Source organism: Cynocephalus volans, chromosome 2 (assembly GCF_027409185.1).
Source record: "Cynocephalus volans isolate mCynVol1 chromosome 2, mCynVol1.pri, whole genome shotgun sequence".
Taxonomy (NCBI): domain Eukaryota; kingdom Metazoa; phylum Chordata; class Mammalia; order Dermoptera; family Cynocephalidae; genus Cynocephalus; species Cynocephalus volans.
Window position 1 is genome coordinate 33779135 of NC_084461.1, and position 19730 is coordinate 33798864.

The 19730-nt window shown below is 38.9% G+C and overlaps 1 protein-coding gene across 1 annotated transcript in view; it reads right to left on the reverse strand.

The window, feature by feature from the left end:
- CPLANE1 (ciliogenesis and planar polarity effector complex subunit 1) overlaps positions 1-6324 on the reverse strand; it is a 117015-nt gene extending 110691 nt beyond the window's left edge. The window contains 7 exon segments of the mRNA XM_063086134.1: positions 780-883; positions 1303-1459; positions 2418-2524; positions 3427-3659; positions 4142-4261; positions 4484-4619; positions 6244-6324. Of these exon segments, the coding sequence (XP_062942204.1) occupies positions 780-883; positions 1303-1459; positions 2418-2524; positions 3427-3659; positions 4142-4261; positions 4484-4619; positions 6244-6324 (938 nt within the window).
- Positions 6325-19730: the final 13406 nt, after the last annotated feature.

A 19730-nucleotide genomic window follows, 5' to 3' on the forward strand; every position in this document is an offset into this window, starting at 1 on the left:
TGCTAGAATCCCACTCAGCAGCAGACTCTTCCTCTTCCCAAAGCTGTCACTGTTACTTCTCCTTAACTACCTGCCATATTAACGTTTCATGAGAACAAAAAGTGGCTCCTCCTCATGAAAATGTTGGACACCGTAAATCAAACAGACCACTGATCTGAGACCAGTAATGCTTTTAGAAAGAAACTTGTGGGAAGGGGAAAAAAATAAAGAGGCAGGGCTGGATGGAGCTGAAAACTAGAAATTCAGAGAACAGCATGGGAAGGTATTCAGAAAAGGAAGTTAGGAGCTCCAAGAGAAAATCTTTCCACTCCATAACCCACAGGTCCTAGGGCTTGGTCATGTGCCATTCAAAATCACCACCTATGTTTCTATTGACCCATATGCAGAGGATGGCAACTTTGTTAAGAGGCTATAAACACTCCGGCCTCCGTATATTAATAATGATCTTCCCAATCCCGAAGGTTTTTCATTTCAACTTCTCCAATTAAGCCCAATATTTCTCTTCCTACTCATTATTCCACTCCTCCTAAGAAGACACAGAAAGAAATGAAAGAGAAAAAAAATATGTTCATGGATCTTTCACCCACCAAGACCTTTCCTTAAAGTATTTTAAGGCTTTCCTTTTATCAAGCAACTTTTAGAATTTATCAAGCACAAACATCAAAGTAAGTTGCATTTTCTATCTAAATGAAATGTATTGAACTATAAGAGTCTTAAACTTGTTAAACTACTGGAAAAGAAAACATAAATGTTATTTAGAAATACAAAAGAGTTCTTACCTAATAAGTGTAGCTGGAACCACAGGATTCTTATTACTACATCCTTTAAGGCTACCACAAAGAGTAATAAAATTCACCGTGTTTATAAGTAATACCTGAGTTGCCTAGAAAGGAAAAAAGAAAGCAAAACCATTAAAATTACTTTATGTAATCATTACTTACAATTCTGGAGACCTAGAGATCTATTATTTATATTAATAAACTATGTAGGGAGTCTTTCCCAACTGACAAGGAGATATCGACCCACCCCCCAAATCCCTTTGCTCTTTTATACTCCACCTTAAGAACATCAGTTACCACTCTGCTCTTCTTTCCTCCTTTTCCCTTATCCTCTTTCACTTCCAAAGGCCAACTTTTCAAAGTTACGGCAGCTAATTTAAATAACTTTTCCAATCCACACTTGGTCAAGTTGGATTAGAAAACACCAATTTAAAGAACATAAAGTAGTAGTAAGACATCGCAAAACTGCAGTAAACTCCCTCTTTCATATAATATTGTCCAACACAGATTTATATTTACCGACCTTTGGATCTTTCTGATTAAGAGTAACTGCCAGAGTAAGGCCGTCTCTTGAAAAGGCAGAAATTAGAGCTCCTCTTGACTTTACTGATTCACATTTAGGAATTAGACTGCACAGATGACAGTCTTGTTGTGCCCAATGAACATGGTATGGCAATGATCTAAGAAAGTAATGAAATGATTGAAAACAAGAAGTATGGTAACTTTTAAACTGACATATAGTTCATTACAAAAAATTAGAGGGTCCACCTAAATTCCTACATGTGCACATATATTTAGAGGGCCTCTTAAAGACCTTTCAGAAGTTTCATCCAGGGCATAAAAGAGCAGCTGCCAGTTAGTTAAACAAGTTCAAAATCAGAGTTTTATTAACAGAGCCATGTTCCATAGTCAATCCAAAATATACTTGCTTCCACTAAAGGTTTACATAAACATATTTCTACATAATAACAAACATTTTTACAGGGATTAAAAAAGTAGAGAAGAGGGAACTTTTGGGGATAATGTCAATGACCCACATTTGATCTGAATGGAGGTCGCCTAGGTGTATATATTTATCAAAGTCCATTTAGCTGCACACTTAAGATTTGTTCATGTAACTTTATGTAAATCATATCTTAATAAAGTACTGTTGGCATAAAAATAAAGCAAGCAGAGAAAACAAATCATGCCATTTTACTAAACCTTACTTAGGCACTGTAAGCTTTTTATGTGTTTTTTCCAATTTTGTTGCTTTTTAGAATAAAGCTATTTTTAATTTAAAAAAAAACTTTAGCACTTAAAAGGAACAATAGTAAATCCACATAGCTATCTATGCCCCTTTTAAATTTCAACTAAATTATTTTCCAAATATTCTTTATAGTCTTAAGTAAGACAAGTAAGACCATAGCCCGTATTATCTTTTACACGTTCTCACTTCCAAGAAGAGAAATAAACAAAAACAAAAAAAGCTTCGTAGATTAAATATGTAGAAATGAAAAATGGGAAGAAAGGATTTGTAAAGCCTCAGAAATTGAAATTCACATTAATATTTACAAATCTTATTATGGATATATGGGCCAAAAATAATGCTGTTTTAAAAGGGATAGAAAATAAGGATGAAGGAAACATTTGCCTCACCTTGTAGGTGTAAATGCATTTTCATGCCACTGAACTGCTAGAAATATTAACTTCAAACATTCCCCAGAATAAAAAGTAAATGAACACAGGCAGCAGTCTCCAAATAACTGTTGATAAATTTAATATACTTTAGTATAAAATTAAACTGAAAACAAATCAAGATATAAAAAATATATAAATATAATTCTCATCTTAAATAAATAAAAAATACTGGGATCCTTCCCTGTATTTTTATTCTTAACATTAGCTAAAGACTAAGTAATTTTTTTCTTAGCCAGCAGAAGGTCCCAAATGGTAAATCTGATTGCAACTTATGCTCTTAAGCAAATATTGCCATTAATTGTGACTATAACTAGAAATACGTATATATATAATTTGGTGGCTGGCCAATACAGGGATAGAAATATTCTTATATACTTATTTTTCTCTCCTTTTATAGTTTTATATTATTTAAATATAGGGCACCACCCCAGGGGAGGGACAATAAAACTTCAAATGCAATTTCTAACAATAATGAATTGGGTAATAAAATGTCAGCCTATATATATATATATATATATATATACACACACACACACACACATACACACGCAAAGACTAACAAACAGCTATTACAATTTTTTTTTTTTTAGTTAATGAATCTGTTATTTCCTAGGAATTAAATGTCTTATTTAATATCACCCCAATTTACCTTGTTAAACTACAAAACAAGTTATATTTTTAAAACAGGGAAAGAAGAAGGAAGTTCTAATTTCAAACCAGGTTTAATAAACATTTTTAAAAAATGTAACCCAAGAAATATAAAAATATTTCCCATACAATAATTTCACAATTACTATGACAATGGTGCTAAAGTTACATAGCTATGCCATTAAACACTCTCAGTAAATAGCTTCACAGAGAGTGAAGCTATTTCATTAAACACTCTCAGTAAATAGCTTCAGAGAGAGTCTGTTCTTAGAGTTTGAGATCTCAACCCCTGTAATACCCAGTTTGATATGAATTTTACCTCATTTTTTATAAAAACAGCATTCACTACAGCTTCTTTATCTTCAGTGGAAGGCAAAAGAATTGCTTCTTCAGGTATGATCTGGGACCATGGACCCACCAATGAAAGGCTTTTAGAAGATAAAATATTCTTTGATTCCAAATATTCCCAAAGCAATATGCATCCAGAAGGTGTTACAAGCAGAACTCTTTTCCCACTTCCAGATACATACAAGTACAGTTGCAAAGAGTTTGCTAAAAAAAAGAAAAAGAAAAAGTAATTAAACTTCTGAAGTCTGAATCTCCCCAAGAAAGTACATAATTTACCTATTCTCACAATAAGAAACCCAAATGATATTACCATTCAGATTGTTAAAACTTAAGGCATTAGTAATAAATTTAACGTACAAACAAGAATAACATTTATCAAGTACCTATGTGATATTAGGAACCCACTGTTACCACAGAAATGTTAAGCACACCAAACTTTTCTTCTTCTTATATATATATATATATAAATATATATAAAATTTTTGGTGATGTTTATCTGTGATACCTAGATTCAACTTGAAGTATATATATAAAAATACAGAGAGACACAAAAATATATATACATACAGATATACATACACACATGTAGAGATAAATTTTCAAAATATAGTAGTAACAGAAAAATGTTTCATCCTCTTTTCTATTTCTCCTAGTTAAACCGATTTAAATAAATAAAAAATTCCCACCTATTGTAGCTTTAATCATTTCCTTAGGCTTTTCAGTTACTTGTATAGTTTTCAAACAATCTTGATCTTTGTTCCAAAGGAAAAGTTCCCCAGTAGTGAGTACCCCAGCCAGCCAGGCATCTGTTTCCAAAAATGAAATGCACTATAATGAACATTCTTACATGTACATCTTTGTGCATTCATCTAATTAATGCCTCAGAATAAATTCAGAAAGTTTGAATTTTGAAGTCAAAGAAAAAAATGAAATGCAATACTAACAATCTGATATTTTCCTTAATATTACCATAAATTATTAACAAATATAGTTAATCTAGCATTTTGAAAAGATCAGTATTACTTAACCATTATTGGACGTTGTTAGGACAACAACATCCTTCAACAAAGGCTGCAGACTAGGAATTTTCTTCTTTGTCCTTCCTGAGAGCAAATTAATTTCATTTATGAATTTATCATCCAAAAGAAAAACAGCTTCATTTTCCTAAGAGAAGAAACATATGAAGGATTTAAAAGGTGCCAGAAGTTAACTCAACCTCGTCTAAATAAATTATCACAGAAAGGAAAACAAAATAACATTTAAGGAAGATTATGCATTTGTACCACAAATAATAAAACGAACATTAAGGTTGATACCCTACAGTAACGTGAAGATATTTCATTCTATTTTAAAATAGTTCTTGTTAGAATTACTAGGTAAGGATGCATTTAAATTTCTTTGAAGTTTAAAATTATAGGAGTGTTCTCCAATTTTGCTAGCTAAAACTGGGTTATTGCCTGTTTAATCTCATCAGTTACAACGTAGTATAGGCAAGTTTTCAATTATTTACTTAAATATATATATGGCTTCTGAAAGTCAAAAACCATTGACTCTGATCATTTTTTATTATCTAGAAAAAGTAGGCTGTTTTGAATTAACCTTGTTTTCATATACGAGGGTACTTCAAAAAGTTCGTGGAAAAATAGAATTAAATGATAATATGAATCTTTCCGTAAACTTTTTGAAGTACTTTGTACTCTAGGACAGTGGTTTATCAAAGTATCACTAAGCCAGCAACATCGGTAACACTTGAGAACTGGTTAGAAAGCACAAATTATCAGGACTGGCCCGTGGCTCACTTGGGCAAGTGTGGTGCTGATGGCACCAGGACCACAGGTTCAGATCCCTATATAGGGATGGCCAGTTGGTTCACTTGGGGGAGCGTGGTGCTGACAACACCAAGTCAAGGGTTAGGATCCCCTTACCGGTCATCTTTTCAAAAAAGAAAAAGAAAGAAAGAAAAAAAAAAGAAAACTCAAATTATCCAACCCTACCGCAGAGCTACTGAATTGGTAATCTTGGGAGTAAGGCCCAGCAACCTGTGTTCTAACAATCTCTCCAGATCATTCTGATGCATCCTAAAGTTTGAGCACTCCTGTTCCAGGAGAAGTTAATTAGTGATATAATTTCTCACAGGAAATTTTATACTTTATTTCAATAATCTTTATAAATTCTAAGAGGATTTTATAGGTTTCCCCACTTTCCCTAAGGTGAGGAATGTACCCCATATACTATAAATGGTGTTACTAATGTATTATTATCAATTATTAATGTATTTATTAATGTACTGTGGACCATCTCTTATATCCTAGTTCTAAGGACACTTTGTAGCTCACTCATGAAAATCACAATAGGAGGAAACTCCACTGATTATTCTGGTAATTAGTTCAGGAGATTAAATATTCCCTTTTGATATATACCATCTCAACCTACTTAAACATAATATAAAAAATTTTTTTTGAAGTTAAAGTTTTCTTCTAGACAGACCACCTAACTTTCTGGAAAAGCTAACTTGCTCATTATAATAAAAACAAAAGAAACACAAAACCCTGTTCAGTGGGCAGGTAGGTAATCCTTCTAAAGACCATGTTTTATTTCTTTCTTTTGGTGGCTGGCCAGTATGGGGATCCAAACCCTTCACCTTGGTGTTAGAAGGCTGCGCTCTAAACAGCTGAGCCAACCAGCTGTCCTAACTTCCTTAAGGCCATAGAACATTCCTACATCTTACAAGCAAAACACACACTTAACATACACAAGTATAAACTAGTGTGAATAAAGAAAAACCTACCTGTCCCAACCAGGAGACTCGTGGCCAGGGTTTTTTCTGCTTGATACTTGTTGATGTCAAAACTTCCAATCTTATCTCCATGCTTGTTAAGATATTAAGGATGTAACAAGAAGCTGTAAATAATAGTAGTAGTAATAATAATAATAAATAGCCCATAACATTTACTGAGCATCTTAATTTAGAATTTTCATAGTTTTGATAATTACTTTTTCAACAGCTCAAATTAATTCTCTTTTTAAGGTGAGAGACTGACAATACATTCAGTATCTCATCTTATTACCATGAACAGGCAGGCAAAATGTATTTGCTTTCTTGACAAGTAATTTCTAAGACAATGAAGATAAACATGACTAGGAAAGGATCTTGACAATAAAGTTTCAATGTAATTTGTCTTTCTCAGTACGGTAGGCTGTATTTTCCAAAGATGGCCACGACAATATCTCCCATCCCACATGCTCTTACTGTGATTTTGGTATTTCTCCCACTGAGTGCTGTGGTCTGTATCTCTTTGAAACTGGGTCAGATTTCTTTGACTATTTTGACCAAGAGAGTATAATGGAAGTGATGCTAGGTATGCATTTTCCAAGGCTAAATCATAGAGGGCAATTCAGCTTCTACCTTGCTCCCTGCAATAATCACTTGTGAAGCCTTCGATCACCACCATGTAAGCAGTCAAACTGCCCTGAGCCCACCAAACTGTGAGAAAGTCCAAATTAGCTCACATAAAAATGAAGTCCTGAGACTTGAAGTGAGCATGAAGTGAGATGCCTAGCAAACCCCCGTGCTGGGTGTGGGGATGGTTGCAGCAGACGCCAAGAACAGTATATTAGAGCCCAAGCCGCTGAAGAGTATATTCAGGTGAGAGTCCGTAGTCAGGATGCAGGGTGAGGAGAGCATAACCTTGGGAGGATGTTCATGCACAGGACAGTCCAGCACAGCGAGTTGAGCCCAAGCAGGGGGAGGGCACATAAAGCATTCTGAAAGGGAATTTCACTGACCAAACTGAGGACAATCTGAACATCAAAACAAATTATAATAATGTATTAAAATCCGTGAATTAAAATAGGAAACTGAATCCATATAAATAAATAAACATTTGATAAAAAATGAAAATTTGCATAGTTTCAAAGTATCTCCCTATTATACTTATTAATTACAACGGGAAAAAGAGTAACTTTACAGTGAAGGCACCAGGCAGTCTCCATTTAATCCAAAGATCAAAATGAACATTATCACAAATAGGACGGGGCTGGCCGGTCAGCTCAGCTGGTTAGACGTTGGTGCTGAGAACACCAAGGTCCCTGTACCAGCCAGCTGCCAAAAAAAAAAAAAAAGAAAGGAAAGAAAACAAATGGAAATCATGTGCCACCTAATAGATGAAATAAGACCTCTGTGCCATATGTGCTAAAGATACATAACCTAAATTTAATCATAAGGAAACATCAGGCAAACCCAAACTGAGGGACAGTCTACAAAATAACTGATCTGTAACGTTCTAAAGGGTCAAGGTCATAAAAGTTGAGAAAAGACTGAGGAACTGATCCTAAATAAAAGACCAGGAAACTAAACACAATGAGTAATTGTAAACTTGATTCTTTTGTTAGAAAGCACAGTTTTGGACAACTGGAAACACATGAATAGGAAGAGAAACTGAGGACTACATGGCTGTGATACACTTAATTTTCTGATTTGGATGGTTATCCTGCAGTTAGGACAATGTCCTTGTTTACAGAAAATACACAAATATTCAGGAGTAAGAGAACATCAGCTTGTCATTCACTCATTCACATGGTTCATTAAAGAAATTTCTTTGTTTCAATCCCTGTACCAGCCAGCCACCAAAAAAAAAATTCTTTGTACTATATTTGCAACTTTCCTGTAAGTTTGTGACTGTTTAAATTTTTCTTAATTTAAAAATTGAGAAATTTTGAACAATGATGGCATGTGGTCATTGGCCTCAACAATCATAGCCTTATTTCTTCCTTTTTTTTTTTAAAGTTCTATCTTCCTAATTTCACTTGGTCTATGAAATCCGAAAAAAAATTGAGTTTATTTGGTATGATTAATCTTTAACAAGAACACAGGTGAATCTTTTTTTATTAATAAAACAAGCTTTAAAAGACTACTCAGGTACTTCTCACAACAACCTAGTAAGATGCTAGCTCAGTTATTAGGATGCCAATTAGTTCAGCTAGTTAGAGCACAGCTTTATAACACCAAGGTCACGGGTTCAGATCCCCTTACTTGGCCAACTGCCAAAGTAAATAAATATTTTTTTAAAAACCCAGATACTAGCTGTTCTCATATTTTATACTTTAGCATTTTATTTTTCAATTGCTCAACTCTGAGTCTAGGTGACTACCTCCTTAGACACTATTTTTACAAATAAAAGATTTAAATATAAACATTATACATAAAAGAAATTATTTCAAAAGAGCTAACCAAATGCAAGAGGAATGATAGCATTAGAAAAATATCATTTTTTCCCTGCACCGGCCAGCCTTCAAAAAAAAAAAAAAAGTCGTTTGCAGCTCCTAATGAAATAACAGATCCAGTCAACAGTTATCAGTGGCTGCTAAAACTACTGATGAAAGTAGACTGGGAACTTTATAATAGGTGCACTGACATACCTTAAACCCACTATTCAATCTTAAAATTACTAACAGTGAGACACATACACATTATATTCCACCTGACATGATGCTATGTAGGTAGGAAGTGCACAGAGCCATCTGTGAAATATTCTTGCAAAGATAAAAATTAAAAACTGAACCTGAATCTGTGTCTAAATCTAAATACCACTTGACAGGAAACAAAGAGAATGAAAGAACATCTTAAACACATCAGAAAAACATAATGATGCAGTTTCTCAGGAAATAAATGGCATTTTCTAAAGTGGGGAGACGGGAGAAACTGTTATGTATATAACTAAATACACTGTAAGACTGAGTAAATTAGTGTGTATGGACTAATAATGTTAATGGGAGCCAGAATTCTTCACTATGGAAGAAAGAGCATACAGATAGAGAATGAGGAAGGTAAGGAAGAGCCCTGAGGGACTGAATTAGAATTGTAAGTATTAGTATAAAAACTCATGATTTCTAAGTCTGTATTCTAAAGGGCCTAGAAGCAATGACACCCCAGTAGCAATGAGCTTACCTAGCACTCAGATCTTGGTTTTCAAATACCATTTCTCACTAAGAGGAACCAAGCCCAGGGCTCCTTGGACAAATAGCTGAGTTCAGGGTTAAGGTAGTGAAGGAAGTCTGTGTACCTGGAAAATATTGTTCCAAAGCAAGGAAGTAAACATGGTGGGGGCATGTCAAAAAGAAACAGGAACCAGCTTGAAGGGCCAACTCTGGGATACTGTACCAAAATAAATGAGCAACCTGTTACAACCCATTAAATAAAGTAAAAATGAGCCCATACCAATATGGTAGTCAATGTGGAAAGTCACCACTTTGCACCATCATACTAAAAACTGATTCTGGCAAGAATCATCAATGAATGCTAAATGAGGGAGAGGTAGGAATCTGATGAAGAAAAGGATATTTACATAGTCTAGGATCTCTCCACCAATTACTGAATAATTTGCAAACAAAACAAAACAAACAAAAAAATACAGCAGAGAAAAGGGATACATCTTAACCAACAAGGGACAGACATCTGCCCTTCTAGATGTGATTACCTAAAAAGGACATAACATTACTTATATAGTATTCCAGTCCAAAAATGCAAACCTAAGCTTACTCATAAGGAAACAAATCCAAACTGAGGAAAATATAAAATAATGGGCTATTTTTTTAAGGCAGTATCATGAGAAAGAAAAGCACATGAGCTATCCCAAAGTTAATATTTACCATACAAGATAACTAAATGCAATGTAATATCCTAAACTGTATCCGGGACCAGAAAATTTGCTATAAAGGGGCTGGGACCAGAAAATTTGCTATAAAGGATGTTATTGTGACAACTGACAAAAACAGAATATGAACTACAGCATAGATAAAGTAATGGATCGATGCTAAATTTCCTGAATTTGATAACTTTACTTGCTTATGTAAAAGAACATCACTGCTCTTAGGCAATGCATACTATACTGAGTATTAAGGGGGAAAGAAGCATGATAACCCATTCTCAAATAGTTCAGAAAAAATTTGTGTGTGTGCACATATATAAGGAGAAAGATAAAGCATGGGCAAAATATAAACAACTGGTCAATCTGGGTAAAGATATACTACTCTGGCAACCTTTCCTTAAAGATGAAATTATTTAGAATTTTAAAAATAGGGGAAAGCTGAACATGATGATTCAGTTAGAATCATTAGATTCTACCTGTGATTCCAGTCTAATAGATTCTATTAGATGATATTTAAAAATTAATGTTAATTTTTGTGCTGTGTGATAATTCTATTATGGTTATATTTTTAAAAAATAGTCCTTGCCGCTCCTAGATATGAGACATGCAGTATATACTTAATCATGCAGAGATTTTAAAATACTCCAGATGTATACGTAAATGCAACTTTTGCAATTAAAATGTAAAGGATAAAAAGGCAGCTAACCACTTCAAGATTTGAGGTTAGAGCCCTACAGGATTTGATGATGGATGGCCTTCCATGTTCTAGAATTCTAAAAATCATCTCCCTTTACGTAGCAAAGGTTATTTCTCCTACACAATGAACTGCCTCTCAAAACACGACCGCTACGGATGGATGATATACATTTTCCTTTGTTTTGTTCTTGCGGCTACCTGCCGGTATGGGGATTCGAACCCGTGACTTTGGTGTACATAAAGCTGTGCTCTAATCAATTGAGCTAAACCAGCCAGCCTACTATCCAGTAATCAAGACATCATGAAACAACATTACTTGCCGAAAGAAAGAAAATTATAATAAATTCTATCACATTCACAAAATGTTAGGAGTAATCTAAGTCTACAAAAAAGCAAAAATGCCTTTATTTCAAACAAATTGGCGAATGCAATTTCGAGAATAAGTTCTCCTGTGATTCCCACCACTAACGAGTCTATTCCTCAGCACTCAGTTTATGACCAGCTTGGGTTTCCCCGTGACAACCTCGCAGGAGCCATCCCCAAAGCCCCCTCTAAAGTGTCCCATGAGCTCCTGCGGGGTAGGCCTTGGGAGCCGGACGAGAGCTTGGGAGGCCGGGGCGGACCGGCCCTTCGGGGCTCCCTCCCGGGCTCCGTCAGACTTTGATGCGGCAGCGGGAGGACGAGGCCGGAGAGGCTGAGGAAGGCCCAGCGCGAGAAGGACTGGCCAGGACCGGCCAGTGGCAATGCACGAGGGGCCGGGTGCGGCGAGAGGCGGCGGGGCATGAGGGAGGTTGCGGACGTGCAAGATACTAGGGTTTACAGAGACCCGAGGACTCCTCGGGCAGGACGGCGTCCGGAGGAGGCCAGGGACGTGGGGACTAGGAATCTGCGGGCGGTTACCTGTCGGGGCCAGGTCGGTCCGGCGCGGCGAGGCCGAGCGCAACGCGGTCAGCGCGGTTAGCCTGCAGGGTCCAGCCGCCCGCCCTGACGCGATCCTGCGTCCTGGCGACGGTGGAGGGCGGGGCAGGGGGCGGGGCAGGGGGCGGGGCAGGGGGCGGGGCGAGGGGCGGGGCGCGGACGCCGCCACGGCGCCTGCTCGGAGCCGGCCGGAGCGCGGGCGGGAAGCTGTCCGTCTTCCTCACTCCGTTTTATCCACCGGGTCCCTCCAGGTTCCCGCCCCTCGGCCTCGGAGCTGCCTTGCGGCTCACAGTCTGCATGCCCTTCGTCCCCTCCTCAGCTTGGGCCGGTCCATCTGTATGCACTTCTGCACCCACGCGTCTCTCAGACGCTCATCTTTCGCGGGCCACGCATTGTGCGGCTCTTTGCCGGGGAACCGTTTACTAATCAACTAATACGTAGTTCACAGGATGTCACATCCCTAGCCGAGATCTCCTCAGACCCGAGAACAAAGGGGTGTACGCTGCCCTCCACAGATCAGGTGGGCAACTTAGAAAACTGAAGAAAGCATTTTCTGTACCCGCTACCCTACTGACTTATACCCTACACTGTTTTCGCCTCCGCAGCCCCTGTCCTGGTCCAGCCGACTGATTGGGAAAGGGGACACAAAAGGGCAACCCTAAGGCCATGTTTGGCCTGGAAATGCATTTTTGTATGGCTTAGACTTGAATGGTTTAGTCGGTGGCATGCTCTCTGTTCCCCACTCGCCCTCTTCAAGTGTTTATGTTAGGGGCCTGGTTTTTGAAGGTATTACGTTGTGACGCTCAGCTACACCAGGTATGTTCTGCCCTGTAAATCTCCCTGTCCTCTGCACTGGAGAGCCAGTAGACTGGTTTATTTTAGCAAACAAAATACAGGATAGGAGAAGGTTATAGAACTGAGGTGGTTCTGGTCCACCCCCAAATCACGAGTTCTTTACATAAGTCTTGCTAGAGTTAGCACAAAAAGTATCAACCAGAAAAATTCTGGAACTAAGAAATCCGAACCTATTCTGTGTTCCCATTTATAGGTCTTAAGATGTGATAACAATGGGGTAACTGTGGCTGATTTCGCTGTTTGGCCATCAGACCTAGAAGTATTGGTGTGATTCTGGAGTTGACTGCTCCACACATTTATTTGTTCTTTAAAAATATGTAGGAGTGACTACAATTTGCTGAGATAAATATTATTGAACGCCTATAAAGGTTTGGATCGCCTTACCGGCCAGCCATCTTAAGTAACAGATTTTAAATAACAGAAAACCCCACACAAACTGGCTTTAAACAATAATTGAAGCTGACTGGCTCATTAACGCAGAGGTTCAGCGAGTTTCATGCCAGTTTTGTTTGGGCAAAGCTCTTGTTCCACTTTTCTCTAATTCTTCTCACTCTGCCCTGCCTTCAGGCTGGCTTCTTTTATGGTAGAGTGAGAAGATGGCAAATTTACACACATTTTACAAAGAAAATGTACTTAAGTTTTGGGTTTTTTTCCCCCCCCTGTAATTGAACATTCTTTATCAGCCTTGTAGGGAAAGTGAAGGAAAATGGTCAGGGTCCCTCAGGTGTTCAGAGTCTTGCTGAGCATTTGATATAAATATGCACACGCACCCAGATGTTCCTTGGTTATTGTCTAACGTAATTGTACATGTGTACCCAGGTGTCCTGGGTTATGGACTTAATGTGTAAAGGACGAATGGCTCTGATCCACAGTGCCCCTGCCCCTGGAGTGCCCTCATTACTGCTACAGGCTGTTGCTGCCAGAGCCTCTGGGACCCTCTGGGAGGCCACCATGACTGCTGCTGCTGAGGACTGAGCTCGTGTCTATCAATGGCTCCTGGGACCTTTCTCAGTTACCTAGCTTGTGGGCCTGTGTGTGAGGGGTCTGGTGACACAGTCTGTACAATGGGGTTTGAAGGGTTTGAGCCCTAACTCTGGCAATACAAATGGAAAATAATGAAATGTTTTGGCTTTAGTTATGAATTGCCTAGCTTTACAATTGGCTAAGTCGTCAAGGTTCTGACAATAACCCCAACCAGACAATTGGCATAGTCACTTAGCGTAGCTATTAGCTATTGCCCTAAAGCAGCAAGCCTCTACCCCAATGCATAGTAGGCAAAGTCTTTACCTTGACAATGACAATTAGTAGTACCTCTTTTTTTTTTGGTAGTTAAATCTCTTCCGGATAGATTTTCTTCCTCTCATTCTGCTTAATCTATGGGGTAGATTCATAGTGATAGTGGTAAGAGAGTTTACGTGCTCTCATTGCAGGAAGAAAGTGTTGTATTCAAACTTTGTTTTCTATATTCTTATTTAGTCCATTCAGGTTGCTTTCACAAAATACCATCAACTAGGTGGCTTATAAACAACAGAAACTTATTTCTCACAGATCTGGAGACCAGGAAGTCCAAGATCAAGGCACCAGCATATTTGGTGTATGGTGAGGACTGCTTCATAGATGGTGCCTTCTCACTATGTCCTCACATGATGGAAGAGACAAGGCAGATATTTGGGGCCTCTTTCATAAGGGCACCACTAATCCCATTCATGATCACCTCCCAAAGGTCCCACCTCCTAATACCATCTCATTGGTGATTAGGTTTCAACATATAAATTTTGAGGGGACACAAATATTGCATTTACCCATCACCGCTTTGAGATATCTGTCATTTGCTCCTGGGTTCCTTGCACTCGTGTCTGCTGTAGTACAGCTAGTGAACCTCTATTTTCTCCCTTGAGGATGCCCACCGTGGCTCAGTCACATCCTTCATCTTTCTGTTGCCTCTTCACTGGGGTCTCCTTGCTATCAGTTCTCCCAGAGTATGTGAAAACACTGTGTTCCTTGAACTAGACATAAGAACTGAGAGCAAGTCAGGTTAACTCAGCTCTTTTCACTATTTAACAATGACGTTACCACGTTTTATTCTGTTGGTATCACCTCCAGTTGGCAGGTGGGGTGGGGCATTCCAAGAGGCAATCTTTTCCAATAACTGGGCAAAAGTGCCTATACTTTCAACTTTCCCTTCAACACAATTCCCATGAGATTTTACCTTGAAAGACATGCAAACCTTAGTCTTTGTTTCCACTAAGCCAGAGGGGCTTTTTTTCTTCCTCTTCTTGTCTGATAGCACTCCCCTGTCATAAGTTCTGGGTCCTCTCTGGGTTGCCCCTGCATGTGGTTTATGGTAAAACTTCATATTCAGACATTAATACTTTGAATTTGATATAACTTAAATTTAGAGAGCCCTTTTCTATGTGAATAAAGCTGAACGGTTAAGACAGTTGGCTTACTTATTAGAGAAAAATAATTTTTCTTGGAGACTTGAAGCTGAAATTGAAACCTTTGTTCTACGTGGTATCTATCTTCTCTAGAAAGCAATGAAAGTTATTGACTCAATTAATGGGTAGTAGAGTGGCTTTCCAATGTGTCAATGTAGCTGGGGTGTATTACATTTCCCAGAATTCCCTTCCCTGTATGTTTCTAGTTAAACTTGGCCACATGATTCTTGTGGGAGATTCAAAAGGCAGAAGTGAAGCAGCAGCCATTCTATAGCTCATACATGTGACCACTTATCTGCTGGCTTACTTCATTGTGAGGCAATGGTGGGCTTGCAGCTGCTCCAACTTCCCTTAGATTCTCTTTCAGAGGCTCCAACTCCTGAACAGGTGTGAGTATTTAGCTCAGTGAAGAAGGGCCTCAGCTTCCGCAGGACACCAGTGCCGCCATGGACAGAAGCAACAACTGACATAGGCTTTGGCCCATGCTCAGGTCCCAGCCTAGCCTTACTCTCTTGCACTCTGCAGCCATCTTCCTTGCTGTGTGACTACCCTATGAACTTCAAGCTCCAGCACCCGGTGCAAAGACAGCCTTACAGAGACTGCTTAAACCAGCTCTCACAATTATATAAGGTCAAAACACACACACACACACACACACACACACACACACACATTTTCTAGTGCTTCCTCCTCTTTGGACTCTGGCTATATAGATAGCATGCAAGGCAACAAGATTTTTTTTTTTTTTTTTTTAAAGATGATCAGTAAGGGGATCTTAACCCTTGACTTGGTGTTGTCAGCACCACACTCACCCAATGAACTAACCGGCCATCCCTATATGGGATCCGAACCCATGGCCTTGGTGTTATCGGCACCACACTCTCCCAAGTTAGCCATGGGCCGGCCCAACAACAAGATTTAATGACTATAAAATTACTTCCCAAAATATCCTTTAAAAATATCTCTCTTGTGGTAGTGAAAACTAGACATCCCAGACCTTCCACTGTCACACCTCCCCATCCAGAAAAGATATATTCTCCCAGCCTGAGCTTCACTCTGATTGGAACATCTTGAGTCACATATCCACCTTGAGTCAATCACTGTGGCTTTAAGGAAGTCTAATTTCATTAGACTATCTTCCACATATTGTGGCCATGCATTAATTGGTTTGGGCTTGAGTTAAATATCATTTATACACTAATCACCATGACAAGGTGAGTTGCAAGATTGCAATGGCAATAGCTAATTCCAGATTTTCCCTGTCACCTGAAATGTAGCCATTGTATATTTTAAATATGCCTCTCATTGCTTGTCAGTTGGGAAGTCAATTTATCACACACTTGGGCAGTAATTGAGTAAATGGCCAGAAACCATTTTGACAGACAGCCTTCAAGTTCAGTAGAAACTATTAAACTGAATTATGCAATCAGTTCAAGTTGCCAGAGTTGTCAGAGACAAAGGACTTTATTTCTCATGGCAAGCACCATAGAGCCTTATGTGATCTCAGCAGTAGAGCATCGTCCTCTGACTTCTCTTCCTAGGCTCTACTGCAGAAAGTGGACCCACAACAACTGTGTAGTCTCATAGACAAGGATGTACAGGATGCCTTTATAGTCTACCAAGCCACTATTAGGTCCTTATCTTTAGATGACTACAATGCTGTTTGTGTAACATGTTATCTTTTTAATTTCAAGTCCAAAATTCTCATCTCATTTAAATAGCAACTGGAGTTGTTACTTCTACTTTCAGAAAAACCATCAGAAGGAAAAAGACAACCCACTTAGAGGAAAAAGAGTAGGTTAAATACTAAGAACGGGCCTCAATTCCTCAACAGGGTAGCACATAGGAAAGAATACACATGATTTTAGATAAGGTTCTATATTTGGATCAGGGTGGTGGTTAAACAAGTGTTACACTTTGAGAAAATGTGTTGTATGGGCCTACCCCGTGGCACACTCGGGAGAGTGCGGTGCTGGGAGCGCAGTGGCGCTCCCGCCGTGGGTTTGGATCGGGATGGCTGGTGTGCTCACTGGCTGAGCGCGGTGCAGGTGACACCAAGCCAAGGGTTGCGATCCCCTTACCGGTCACAAAAAAAAAAAAAAGAAAATGTGTTGTATGACTTGTATACTTTTCTATATATTATTTAAAAAAAATTTTTTTTAAATCATATATTGAAGGCTACCACTTGAACACAAATAAAACTTTTGACTAAGAAAAAAGAGATTCTGTATTGGCTCCCGAATAGATTCACTTTTAAAGGATGAGTAGGATTTTGAGAAATTGGAGGAAGATTGAGTTAAGTCAAATCCTATGGAATAAATGCAGGACATCAGTAAATGTGAAGTGAGCTCATTGTGACAGATTGTAAATATAAGATATCTTTTGGGTAACTGTGTAGCAGACCCTCTCTCTGAGAACTGCTGCTGTATGCTTAAAGAGGTTGGACCTTAGCAGCCATAGTAATAGTACATAACCCTGTCTTGCCATGTCACCCCCCCCCCCAGCTAACTGGGTTGGAAATTGACATGTGACTTAAGGCAGTGGTGTGTTGGTAAATATTTAATAACCTGCTTTGTGGAAGCCATGATTTATAGAATTTACCAATTTCTGTGGGGTAAATTTTTCCAACATCACTGATTTCAGGTTAAAAGCTGACATCAACTGACACAAAATTCCTGATAATTCTGGAAAGTTGGTACCAGCAGCTCTTGCACACAATCATCAAAAATATGATTTATCAGAGGAGTGAAGTTTCTCTTTCTGATAAGTCCACCTCCCCTAACATCTCATGAGCCTAAATTGAGTCACATGTCCTGAATATAACATTCTGGTTGCCTTAGGTGTCATGAACCAAACACTGTGTAAGGAAGGGTGGGTTATACTGATAGGCTTTTACCTGTGAAGACCTACTCTGGGCTATGTGGGGGAAGGGAAGATAGTCTAATGAAATTGGGTTCCTGGTAGGAAGATGAAAGAGAAAATGGATAGACTTAAAAATTCACTATACGGGCGGAGCCCGTGGCACACTCGGGAGAGTGCGGTGCTGGGAGCGCAGCGACGCTCCCGCCGCGGGTTCGGATCCTATATAGGAATGACCGGTGCACTCACTGGCTGAGTGCCGGTCACGAAAAAGACAAAAAAAAAAAAAAAAAAAAAGTTCACTATACCAAGTACTCTAATAATTAGATACCCCAGATCAGGTTGAAAATCAGATCGCTACCAGGAAGCTAAAGAACGGGTTGTGAATAAACAAAAAATATCCATCATCCAAGTACCATAATGTTATCTGTTCTAACATGCACTTCGCCCTCCCCCCCTCCCATTTTAACATTTCAAACTGGAATGAGTTGTACAAGAGTGGTCAGCCAGGTGGAACTAATTGCCTGTGCATGTACATCAGAACTTGCAGAATGGTCCTCCGCAGCCTGGCAGAAAATTACTGAGTCAATAGTAGAACACCCTTAAGAAATACCTCATCATCAACATTGTTTTTTTATTTTTGTTTGGTGGCTGGCTGACACCAGAATCAAATCCTGGACATTGGTGTTACCAGCAACATGCTCTAACCAACTGAGTTAGTCAGCCCCATCAACATTCTTTATAGTCAGAGGTTGATATTTGTTAGGGTCTGGGAAGAGTCTGGGATTTTACCTCACTTGCAAGCTAAGGACTTCATTTCTCAAGGCAAAAGCAGTAGGCAGAGTCAGTATGATGTTCACAAATTTCCCCATGCCTCCTAATTCCTACAGGGACAACTCAGGTGGCTTAGACGGATAAACTGGGTTGTGTTGCAGGAGAGGAACAATGATCTGGAGTATTTTCCATTTTTATAGCAAGTCCAAAATAGGCTGGCTCATTGTTTGGAACATGAGCAAACACAACCCTGGGAAATAGCTGGGTGGTTAGGACCTTGTATTCTTAGTACCCCCTACAAGGGTGTGGAACACTCAGGGTCATGGTGATTGCCTCTCCCATCAATATTGTGTTGAAAAACACAGACATCAATATCTGAGTCCAAAAACGATTCAGAAGAGCTGGTCTATCAATGTAAAATCATTTTGGAAATGCCAATTTATTTAGCTTCGATTTTGTTTTTTATGAATGTACAAAAATTATATAATAAAAAGCTCATAAATCTAAAGAACTCTTTCAGTAAGTGTAAAACAAAAATTCCAAGTGACAATGGAGGGCCGAGGGCCTCAGCCACGCCCCCCAGCATCCACATCTGGCCCAGTAATGACCACCAGGCTGCTGCCAGAAGCATCCCGGGCTCCTGAGCCGGGGCAGTGGGGATCTGAGGGCCTCTATCACGCTGCCCCGAAGTCAGAATCCAGCCCAGCCCTGACCACCAGGCAGCTGCTAGAAGCCCCCTGGGCTCCCCTGCTGGAATGAGGGGGGAACCATAGGTCTCGACCATGTCTCCCATTCCTCCCACCTTATCTCCCTCCCTCTTCTCCTTTCCACTCCCCCCAGCTGCTCCACAACATCATAGAATGTAATAATAACTAATTAATTAGTATATAAAAATTCTAAGTGTCAAGAATGTATTATGTCAGTTTAATTGGCAACATTTTTTCTTTACTGGTAATACATAAAGTAATAGTGTCTTACCGTTAATGGCATTTTAGACTAGATGAAATATTTAATATTTCCCATTATTATGCATGTGTTTCTTTCACCATAATTTCTAATTTTTATTGTTGTAATGTGGAAATACATTT